Raw genomic sequence first — 11,065 nt, forward strand, 5'->3', positions numbered from 1 at the left:
GTTGGTTACCGTGGTGGGACAGGACGCCTCTGCGGGACGACCCATACGTTGCCTTTGGCAGTAAACCTGCGCGGAAATTCGAATTCGCACGAGGACGCGCCACGTCATAAGTTCGAATATCCACGGATCGCCCGTTTCAGATAATGTTCGCCCGGACCTTGGACCACCCACTGCGCAGTTTGGATTTGCGGCTCTCATGGCATCGACCAAGCTGCACCGTCGCGTCTTGCGCAAGTCGGTCGAGCTCTACCGGCCCGAATTGCTGCCGCTGTTTCTGCTCTTTCACAAGTCGGAGACGTCGCACGAATGGGAGGTACCTTGTTTTTGCCACGCCTCTTTGACAAGATGTACATACTACGCCACGTAGATCCAGCACATGGCCGACGCGGTCAAGCTCTCGACGTTTTTGCATTCCAAGATGCTCTTGTCGCCCGAGCTCAACCGCAACTCGCCGTGCTACATTGCGCGTCGCATCGTGCAGCTGTACATCAAGCTCAAGTACATTGCGACCTTTCCCGCCCACGAGATCGACGAGTACGCGGCGATTGGCGACCAAGAGTATGACGAAGTGCGCATGATGCACCACTTGCTGCACAACAGCGGCACTGCAACCACCGAGACCGAGCACGTCTACCGGCTCGCGGCGATGCTCGGCATCTCATACCACGGCGACTCGTGGCAAGAGATTCTCACGTTTGTCCGGTGCGCGCTGCCGTTTGCCGAGCAGACGGAGACGCTCCTCATTCGCGGCTCGGACGACCGGTCGATTCTTGACAATGCAACGCAAACCAACAAGTACAACACGACGACGATTCCGTGTGCCGTGCCGCAGCACGCGTGGATCTCGCGCGCGAGCTGCACGAGCTCGAGCGTCGCCCTCGACGGCTACACGGTCTGCGAGCGCATCCGCCAAGAACTCCTCCTCTCGTCGCTCTCGATCAACAATGAAAACATCCACGAGGTCTTTGACCGCAAGATGCAGTCGGTGCGAGACCGCGTCGCCGCCTGCCTCGGGCTTAGAGCGCTCTACGACGACGGCGCCTTCGAGTGCGTCATCTCGCCGTCTGGCACAGACGCCGAGCTGCTCGCTACGTCGGTGGCCCTCGCGCGATTAGCCAGCGTTGCCTCCGAAACAACGAACGGTCGCATGACGCTCATCGTGACGGCGGGTGGCGAGACCGGAAGCGGGTCCGTCGCGGCGTCCAATGGCAAGCACTTTAGCAAGCTCTCGCCGAGTGGCGACGCAGTCGAGCCCGGCAAGCTGCTTCGCGGGTTCCCGACGGCCAAGGTCCACTGCGTGCAGATTCCGGCGCGCCAAGACGACGGGCACGTTGAGAACGCCGACGCGACCGTGCGGGCCAGCGTCATTGAAGCGCTGTCGACATCGCCGACCGCGGCCCACAACGTGGTCTTGCTGCACGTCGTCATGGGCTCCAAGACGGGGCTCTGTTGCCCGAGCTTGTCGCTCGTCGACGAGCTCTCGGCCATGTACTCGACCCGGCTCATTGTCGTCATTGATGCGTGCCAAATGCGCCTCGACAAGCTGTCGCTGGTCGAGTACATGGCACGCGGGTACCTCGTGCTCATCACAGGCTCCAAGTTCTTTGCCGGCGTCCCGTTCTGCGGCGGTGTCCTCATTCCGTCCGTCTACATTGACGAGCTCGAAGGCAGCGACGACCTCGGCAGCATCTTCCCGATCGGGTACACCGACTACTTTTCAAAGTACGAGTTTCCGCCACTGAGCATGCCCCTCACCCGCGACCGCTTCGCATCGCGCATGAACGTCGGGCTGCTTCTGCGGTGGGAGACTGCGCTCGTCAACATGGAGCTGTACGCGTCGATCCCGTCGGCCATGGTCGGGCAAATCTGCTACGAGTACATTGCCCGGTCCAAGGCCATGATGGCAACGCACGCCCACGTCTCGCTCCTCGAGCCGCCGCGCGATCTCCGCAAGCCGTCGATGGCGGCCGACGGCACCTTGCTGCAGCCCCTCGACACGATCATCTCGTTCCATGTGATTGAGCACGGTGTGTGCCTCAGTGTCGACCGCCTCAAGCTTGTGCACATGTTCCTCTCCAAAGACATTTCAAGCGTCATCACCGAGACATGCCCGCTCGAGGTCGCCCTCGCGAGTAAAAAATGCCTCGTCGGACAGCCCGTGACGCTCGGAAAGCTCGCGCACGGCGTGTTGCGCATCGCGCTCGGGGCTGACATGGTCAACCACATCTACCGCGGCACCAAGACCATGGTCGAGCTCGTCTTGGAAGATGCCATCGTCCTTCGCAAGCTCGCGCTCATCCTCAACCACTGGGACCCGCTCTGCGCCAAGTTTGTGGATGTCCCCGTGACGCACCACTTGCCGTCGACGCCACCGAAACCAGAGAGCAAGAGCATTTGGGACTTTAGCGTCAAAGCCGCGTGCCGAAGCCCAGCGTTGCGGTCGCTCTTGGCGTCCGGGCACGAACTCTTCCCGCGCATGGTCCTCTACGACCTCGATGGCGTCGATGGGGCGTTCCAGTCGCTCGTGGCGCCCTTTCCAGCGCACTTTGAGCACCGCTTCCACGTCTCGTCGTGCCCATTGGCCTTTTTCTTGCGCCGGGCGATTGAGAACGACATTGGCTTGACCTGTGCGTCGATCGTCGAGGTGCAGCACGCACTGCGCCTTGGCTGCGCGCCCCACAAGATTGCGTTTACGAGCCCTGTCAAGACGCGGCGCGAGCTCGCATACGCTATGGACATGGGCGTCGAGGTCAACGCCGACTCGTTCGAGGAGCTCGAGATCATCAAAGAGCACGCGCAGATGCGGTTCCAGAGCAGCTTCCCCGAGTGCACGCCCCGGTACGCCGGCGAGCTGCCCCGAATCGGCGTCCGCGTTCATGTCTGTCATGAAGCCGCGCACACGTGGATGGCGGGCATTTCGCTCACGAGCGACAACCGCGCCAAGCTTCTCGGCATGTTCAAGGAGCACCCGTGGCTCACAGGCCTCGTCCTCGCAACGTGCCCCAAGCGCGCGGACGGCAACAAGGCGCTTCTGCATGAGATCGCCGACGGCGCCAACCAGCTCTGCGACCTCGCCAACGACATTGACGCCGTCGCCGGCGAGACACGCGTCAAGGTCCTCAACGTCGGTGGCGACCTCGATGCGCGCTACGACGCCGACGACGTCGGCTTGACGTTTGCCGACGTCGTCGAGGTGCTGCACGCCGAGGCGCCCAAGCTCTTTGAGCGCAACGGACGTACCGTCGTGACCGAACACGGCGACTATATTAGCGCCAAGGTGGGCTGGACCGCGAGTGAGGTCGAGTACATTCGGTTTCACGGTGCCCCCGACGACCGCGCGACCCCGACGCAAACCGCCGTCATCGACGCGGGTGCCGACGTGCACACGCGGCTACCAAACGGCAGCTACAAGCACCGCGTATCGGTCTACAAGTACGACGACAATATTATGCGATGATCGTCTTATGCTTGAATACTAGGGCCAACGGACAGCTCTCGGCGGCACCCAAGGAGCTCCAATCGGCCATTTGCCTCGGAGAGCCACTGCACCACGAGTGGAGTGCGCGGGTCATGACCGTGCCTCGGCTCGAGCGCGGTGACTACGTTGCACTCCACGACACGGGTGCCAACATGACGACGATGGGCCATGGCGCCAACGGCCAGCCGGCGCCACCCGTCTTCGGTTACCGACGCCATGACGACGGCGTCCACGTCGTGCTGCTCAAGGCGGCTGAAACACCTGAGCAAGTCATGCAGCTCTGGAGCTAACTCTTCTTTCCTTGCTTCCCAGTACAGTGCATGTGTTTGAATATATATTGGTTTCGGCACGCACCCAGGATGTCCTTGCCTCGCTTGTACAAACGTGTTTCGAGTCACCGTGGTTGAGCTAACTCCTACTCCTTCACTTGCGCGGGTGGGCTTGGCTCTTTGGTAGTCGCCTGGCCTGGTGCGCTGTCGGCCGCAAGTTAAGCCCACGACGACAAGCGCCGTAAAGTCTTTCCAGGCGTCGCGATTGGCGGTGAAACGACGGACGCGGCGGCTTGTAAAATCAATAAAAACTCCGAGTTGGCTGCACCGCGTCGATGATCCACATCCGCGGTGGCAGGTGCGGTGGTATCGCGCTGTCGAAGTTGAAGTCGGTTCTGGACCCATCACAATGTTCGCACCGTCCTGGACATTTACATAGGTCGCACGCGTACTCGATGCGAGCTACATGCGTGGATTCAAGCGCTACAGACATTTCATTGCCGCATCCTTCTGCAGCAGTTAGGCGGTTGGCACCACATCACCTTGTCGTCTCGGACCCGAATCAACCGAATCTATCCGATGGCCTTTCCGCAAGAGGCAGCACGCGATACCTATTGAACGCTGGGCACCTGCTCCTGCATGTCGCGACACTCGTGTCAGACCTTAATGCCGGACAGAATGACTCGAAGGATCCCAGCCCCCTCGGTCCGCACCCAAGTCCCTTTGTGTCAACCCGTCACAATGCGATAGAAGACGACCCCACGGCGCTGCACCGATCTCAGTTTGCCATTTTTGGCGTCATGGCGCGTGCATACGCAACGCTCGTTTGCACGGACGCGTACGCTGTCGGTGCGCAAGTGCTGCGCTCGAGCCTCCTTCGTGCCGGGTCGACGCTCCCGCTTGTCGTGCTCGTCACGTCCAGCGTCTCGGCGCCCGTACGCGCGCACTTGACAAGGTCGCTCGAGAATGCACTTGTCTACGACGTGGCGGCCGTCCCGCTCCGCGCCGACCAAGTGACGCGCTATGCATTTGCGCGCTTCCAGCACGCGTGGGCCAAGCTGCGCGTGTTTGAGCTCGAGATGTTTGACACGGTCGTGTTTCTCGACGCCGACATGCTTTGTTTGCGCAACATGGACGAGCTCTTTGACGCGGTCCGGCCCGAGACGACAACCATCGCTGCGAGCCGCGCGTGCACGTGCAACCCGCAACGCATCGCCCATTATCCCACGTAGGTGTCTTCTTTTTTTTGACAAAACATGTAGGTCGTGGACGTCAGCGTCCTGCTCGTATACCGAGACGACCACCGAGGTCCGTCGGTACTTCAACTCGGGCATGTTTGTATTGCATCCCAGTAGGTTATACTCCATGGGACGTCCCGTATACTACCCATGCACTTTGTAGGCCGCGCGACGCTGCAGGCGCTGCTCGCAAAGCTGCAGGGCGAACGCAGCGTCGAGCGATTTGTGTTTTCCGACCAATGCTTCCTCAACGAAGCTTTCCCCGACTTTATCGACGTGCCATATGTGTTTAACGCGCTGAAGACCCTGCCGATCGCGCACCCGCGCCTGTGGCAACTTAAGGTCCAAACCGCGATTGAACCCTAGCCCTACTACTAGGTTGTTCTGTAGGAAGTCAAGGCGATTCACTACATTTTGGAAAAGCCGTGGCACGTCGATGGACTCGAGGATGGACCGTACGCCGACTTGTACGCGCTGTGGTGGGAGGCCGCTTCACACATGAAAGATCTTTTGGAACCTCGCTTCAACGCACCTTGATAGCGACTCGCACGCCAACATGGCGTTGTGAGCCTTTATAATTCTAGACAGACGTGTCCTTGGCCACTGAAATGATCCCAGTGTTGTGGCTCCGCGCACAGAGCGTGGTTTTGAAAATGCAGTTTTATTCCAATCAATGCATTCCACAATCACCCCGTCCCCAGGAATGCCGCAAATCAGCACGTTGAACCTCTGTCCATCGCTCAAAGCGCCATTTTCTGGACCGCGTTGATTATCCCGATGGATTATGTTGGAATAAAACAGCACTTATTTTCCAAACAAGTCATCGAAGGCGTTGGCATGCTCTGCCACTGGCTTGAACCCAGCGCCGACGACAAGAGCTTTGCCACGCTGGTGGATGACTCGGCAGGCGGCTCTCGCGCCACCATTCGTCTTACGTTGTACGGCAAGCATGCCCGCTCAGCGACACAAGATTGGGTTGGCCAGTGCCTCTTGCTTCAGCGTTTCAAAGTCAAAGATGGCGCCATCTCAGCCTCCGGCCATTGGCCGGAGGCTGAGAATGGAAATGCATGTATGGCCGGCGGCCATACATGCATTTCCATTGCTGCTTCGTTGCCCGAGGCCAAGCGTCTCCTCCACTGGTACAGCACTCAGTGAGCACATCCTCAGCCTCCTTGTACATTGTACATCGACTGCATTTAACCACAATCATGCTTATCTTTTCATTTTTCACTCTTCTCCTGCTTCACAAATGGGGTACACTTCAGTTTCACGTTCCCTCAAACAGAGGTTTCCTACCAGCCCACTCCGCAGGAACCTAGTTTTCCAAACAAATACTTGCAGGCCTCTAATAGCCACGCGCGTTGACATGCAACCTCTCTAGACCCACAGAAAGCGCCCTTGAAATTATCTCAGCGATTTGAGAAGGTTGCAAAAGTTTCGATTTCGGGTCGACAAGCCTCACTCCTGCCGTACTAGTACTAGTAGCGGTGCATGGCCAAAATGTAAGAAACATTGGAAAATACTGGGATCATTTTCAACGGCCCACTACAAGTCGCTAGTGATGGACAGAGATTCAACGTGCTGATTTGCGGCATCCCTGGGCACTGCAGTTTGTCACAAACTATCAAGACAGACAAGACGTCTTGACTTTGTCAACTTTTTTTGCTACGGACAAGGCAAGCGCACAGAGGCAGTGGCCGGTGCTCCTTCGTAATTACGTGCTCGATGCTCTCGTCCATCCTGAAGAGCCCGTTGTGGCTTACGATTCTATTAGCACGAGGGCGATGCGTAGCGTGCTTGAAATGCGAGACACGATTCCGGGTAGCCAAATGCGTTTGATTACATGTGTTTGTCGTGGGACTTAGAGCTCTCCGCTCGTCGGATCGTCGCAGCTACCGTCGTGGAGGAGCGCCAAGCCTCGGTTGGCACACTGTGCATTCTCAAAGAGGCACATGTTGTTGTACGTCTTGTTGTCCGAGCCGCAGACGGGCTTGAACATGCGGTTGCACGGGCGGTCGCGGCAATCGTCGTTCGGAATGACTTGCGGGTCGTCGCAGGCGCCGCGATGGACGATGTGCATGTCGTCGTTGCCGCAGTGGACTTTCTCAAAGTTGCAGGCGTTGACGTACGTGTGCCCGTCCGAGCCGCAGACAGGCGCGTACTTGTCGTTGCACGCCGTTGGGCAGGCGTCGAGGTGGCGAACCGACGCGGTATCGTCGCACGGGCCTACGTGGGCAATGCGCAGCGTCGACTTTGGCCCACCGCGGCAGCGCGCAATCTCCAGCTTGCACCCATTGCTGTACGTTGTCCCATCGGTGCCGCACACGGGCGCATACTCCATGGTGCAGATACTGGGGCACTCGAGTGTCTGCCGCGCAGGGCAGCGGCCAGTGTGGTCGAGCGTCACGGTCGGGTTTGTGCAGTGGGCCTTCTTGAACTCGCACACGTTGGCGTACGTCATGCCATTCGAGCCGCACTGCGGATCGTATGAGACCGGGCACTCCATGGCACAAATGTGCATCGGCGACGTGCACACGCCATTGCTCGCGAGAACAAGGTTCGCGTCGATGCAGTTGGCCTTGGCCAAGGCGCAAGCGTTCGTGTAGGTGACGCCGTTGGTCGCACACACAGGGCTCCCGCCCTTGGGGCAAGGCGAGGCGTCGTCGCAGGAGGCCTCGGACGCGGTACCGAGTGCGACGACGAGGGCGGCGATGGCGAGGAAGCAGCGCAGCAGCATGGTGTTGTTGCTCGTCGAATCAGGATCTGGGAGTCCGATGCGCAGTCGAATGCCATTGGCCAAAACACGTGAGGTGCTCGATTTGGATTGGCTACTTTTTAGAAGGCTCTTGAACCAGATCCCGTCGCCGACAACTGCGCATCACATAGCAAGTTTGCGACGACACATGCCGAGGGACGCTTGTACAAGCTTGCAATTTTCTTGAATCTACATAAGGGAGCTCTGCCAACTGCCCAGTTCATGCGTCCAAGCGTTCAAGCCCGCGTGCAAGATAAATGGAACAGAAGGCGAAATTGGATTGGCTTAAAAGAGACGAATCACAGCGAGCTATTGAAGGAATTGTCGCCCAATGGCATCGCGCCGTGCTGCCGAATTCGAAAATGGCAACCACGCACGCAGAGGTGACGGGCTGGCAGCGCGTCTTGGCGCAGTACGCGCCGCAGGAAGAGGCATGGCAGCACGCCGAGACCAAGATGCGGGCGTATGCGCAGCAGGTGCTGCGCGACGTCAAGGGTGATGATGCCCAAAAGCGGTCCGCGACCATCGACTTTGTCAAGGATCTCGTGCCCGAGGACGTCAAGCCCGAAGTCGAGAGCTTGCCTGTGGAGCAGTTTGCGCTGGGCCTCATCTTTTACGGCCCGTTCCAGGTCTACGATCGCGTGTACCGCCACATCTCGTCCGACGTACGTCATGCTGCTCCATGCAACCTCGACTCAATGGCCCTCTCTTGTCTAGTACGGCAAGGAAATGTCCATGCAGGCGCGCAAGGGCACCGAGCACGACACGACAGGCCACGTACGCTATACATGCAGTATGTCGCATGCTATGGCATCGATAGGTCTACGGCGAAATCGCATTCTTCCCGTTCGCAGACATCCTGCATGCGATCGCGCCCGTGCTGCCGCAGAACAACGCCGTCTTCTACGACTTGGTGCGATGCCATCGCGCTCGTACCACGGCTCTCACGCATCGCGATCTAGGGCTCGGGTGTCGGAAAGGCGGTTGTCGCAGCCGCGCTCTTGCATCCGTTCCACAAATCCGTCGGCATCGAGGTCTTGCAGGTTCGTTGCCTTGTCCATGGAAGACAATTCGTCGTCTCATTTGCTATGCAAGCCGCTTGTGGACTTTTCCCACGCCCGTGTCGACAAGCTCGGCCAGGACTATGACGGCATTGCGCAGACGATCTCGTTCGTGTCGGGCAGCTTCTTGGACCATCCGTGGAGCGACGGCGACCTCGTCTTTAGCCACAGCACGTGCTTCTCGCCCGGGTACGGCACTCGATTCATGTATCGCATTGTATGAAGCGTGATGCGAATAGCACGTGGGAACGCATCTCCAAGCAAGCCGAGCAGTTGAAGCAAGGCGCGTACTTTGTCTCGGTGTCACACGTCCTCTTGTCACCGCTCTTTGAGGTAGTAGAGAGAAGCGGCGTGATCATCATTGAATGGCATGCGTTAGGTACTGCGCACGATGGTGGTCACGATGAGCTGGGGGAGCTGCACCGTCTACATCCACGTACATCCATGTCGCTTTGAACGCGCAGGGTCTCACATCCCGAGCAGCGTCGCATGCGGATTGGCCGCTGGGCGACCAAGATGTTGCAAGGCGGCAGCGCGATTCGCACGGATCTCCAGCAGCGCCGGGGCGCAACGCCCAAGGAGAACGAAGTCCGTGAGCAGTAGGCTGCAGGAGTACTAGCCAAGTTGCCGTTGATGGCTTCGATTTTTGATTCGATTTTTTCAACGCTGCTGATTGGCTACGTTTACAGAACGTACTGGAATTCCAACGAGGGTGAGAGCCTGGCCCTGGCCAAAGCGCTCAAGTAGAGATCGATTGACTCATGGGTGCGCAGAACTCGAGCCCGACGCCGATGCCATCCGTGCCTTTCAACCTTCCCGACGGCGAATGGCGGGCCAAGCTCAGCCCCGAGCAGTACCGCGTTTTGCGCCAGAAAGGCACCGAGCGGCCGGGCACAGGCGCCTTCACCAAGCACAACGCGCTTGGCACGTACCTCTGCGCGGGCTGCGACGCGCCGCTGTACACGTCATCGCAAAAGTTCAACTCGGGCTGCGGATGGCCGGCCTTCTTTGATGCGATCCCGAATGCGATCAAAGCGCTGCCAGATGGCAGCCGCATCGAGATCGTCTGCGCCAACTGCGGCGGGCACATGGGGCATGTTTTCAAGGGCGAGGGCTTCGAGACGCCGACCGACGAGCGCCATTGCGTCAACAGCGTCTCGCTCAAGTTTACGTCGTCGCCTGCGCCATGAGCACACATTTATATGGAATGAGACACAAAACCTTCTTGTAGTCTCACGGAATCCCAGCCTATAAACACATCCTAGATACAAAGGAAGGTCAGTCTCCTGGGCCAACGGAATCTCTCTGAACACGCTGGGCCTCCTGCCTGGGCGTCGAGTCACCGGCGTTGCACGGTGTGCGCGCAGGGTCGACTACCAGCAAGAGCCGTAGGGTGCCATCATGCGACAGCGCCCCAGCACTGCCAGCGTTGATCTGCTCATACGAGCTCAATACGATCGCATATCCCATCCCAGTAAGAATCTCGCTTGCGTCCATCAAGCCTCCTCGCTGACCACGGCGGAGCGGCGTGAGGCAGTTGCAACTGCCTCCCACGAGGCGTCCAAGCAAGCAATGCCATTATTGCTGCCGCTGTGTTGGAGGCAGCACAGCCACGGTGGTATTTAACGGCGCGTTATACGACGTGGATGTCTTCTTGCTTGGGCACGTGCTTCTCAACCGACCAGCCGCCTTCGAGGATGACTTTTTCAGTTGTCGTCTCGGCGCCGTCGGGCACGGACGGGTCGAGAAATGCAGCCGCCTCGTCGGCCTCGTCCTGCACCCGCGCCGACTCAAGCGCATACCCGAGCAGCTGCTCCTTGATCGACCTACACCACGAAAGAAGGTACAGCAACGACGACGGAAGGGCATGCGTACTCGGGGAACCAAACGTTGACTGGGAGGAACCAGTGCAGCGCCATCTTGTTGTTGACGCCGCCAAAGACCTCGCGGATCCCGAGGTTCTCGCTCGTCTCGCCTTTAAGCCGGTCGATCTGCGTCGTGCCGGTCGTAATGACGCTGTACTGGTCGCACATCATGCACATGGTGAAGAGGCCGAAAAGGACGGCCTCGAGGCAGAGGCAGATGACGTGGACGGCGCCCGTGCTCGCGCACCTACGACTCGCACGTCAATCGATAGCGCCAGCAAGAGACAGAGCGTACGTCTCGTGCATGCAGTGCGAGTAGCGCGCGACGACGAGGCCCATCGCATACAGCGAGAGAAGAAAGACGTAGAAGATGAAGAGGAGGAAGAACTTGTGGTTCCC

General features: G+C 59.0%; 5 protein-coding genes across 5 annotated transcripts; 3 read left to right on the top strand and 2 right to left on the bottom strand.

Moving 5' to 3' along the window:
- The first annotated feature begins 154 nt into the window (after window positions 1-154).
- On the top strand, window positions 155-3,834 carry SPRG_10956 (hypothetical protein). Its single transcript, XM_012351786.1, has 3 exons — window positions 155-313; window positions 368-3,432; window positions 3,480-3,834. Exons 1-3 carry the CDS (start codon window positions 197-199, stop codon window positions 3,766-3,768), a joined length of 3,471 nt encoding a protein of 1,156 aa, XP_012207176.1. The 5' UTR covers window positions 155-196; the 3' UTR covers window positions 3,769-3,834.
- A 713-nt stretch (window positions 3,835-4,547) lies between these two features.
- SPRG_10957 (hypothetical protein) lies at window positions 4,548-5,553 on the top strand (the record flags this gene model as incomplete). Its single annotated transcript, XM_012351787.1, has 5 exons — window positions 4,548-4,975; window positions 5,010-5,098; window positions 5,149-5,327; window positions 5,376-5,464; window positions 5,526-5,553. The coding sequence occupies 5 exons, from the start codon at window positions 4,548-4,550 to the stop codon at window positions 5,551-5,553; spliced, it is 813 nt and encodes a 270-aa protein (XP_012207177.1).
- Window positions 5,554-6,727: 1,174 nt separating this feature from the next.
- Window positions 6,728-7,739, bottom strand: SPRG_10958 (hypothetical protein). The gene has a single exon (XM_012351788.1). The coding sequence runs from the start codon at window positions 7,720-7,722 to the stop codon at window positions 6,847-6,849; it is 876 nt and encodes a 291-aa protein (XP_012207178.1). The 5' UTR covers window positions 7,723-7,739; the 3' UTR covers window positions 6,728-6,846.
- A 363-nt stretch (window positions 7,740-8,102) lies between these two features.
- SPRG_10959 (hypothetical protein) lies at window positions 8,103-9,991 on the top strand (the record flags this gene model as incomplete). Its single annotated transcript, XM_012351789.1, has 9 exons — window positions 8,103-8,405; window positions 8,458-8,517; window positions 8,561-8,653; window positions 8,703-8,783; window positions 8,836-8,990; window positions 9,041-9,134; window positions 9,181-9,237; window positions 9,285-9,389; window positions 9,575-9,991. 9 exons carry the CDS (start codon window positions 8,103-8,105, stop codon window positions 9,989-9,991), a joined length of 1,365 nt encoding a protein of 454 aa, XP_012207179.1.
- A 443-nt stretch (window positions 9,992-10,434) lies between these two features.
- Window positions 10,435-11,005, bottom strand: SPRG_20950 (hypothetical protein; the record flags this gene model as incomplete). Its single annotated transcript, XM_012351801.1, has 3 exons — window positions 10,435-10,627; window positions 10,677-10,913; window positions 10,962-11,005. 3 exons carry the CDS (start codon window positions 11,003-11,005, stop codon window positions 10,435-10,437), a joined length of 474 nt encoding a protein of 157 aa, XP_012207191.1.
- Between the last annotated feature and the right edge of the window lie 60 nt (window positions 11,006-11,065).

This window comes from Saprolegnia parasitica (genome assembly GCF_000151545.1).
Source record: "Saprolegnia parasitica CBS 223.65 unplaced genomic scaffold supercont2.86, whole genome shotgun sequence".
Classification (NCBI taxonomy): Eukaryota; Oomycota; class Saprolegniomycetes; order Saprolegniales; family Saprolegniaceae; genus Saprolegnia; species Saprolegnia parasitica.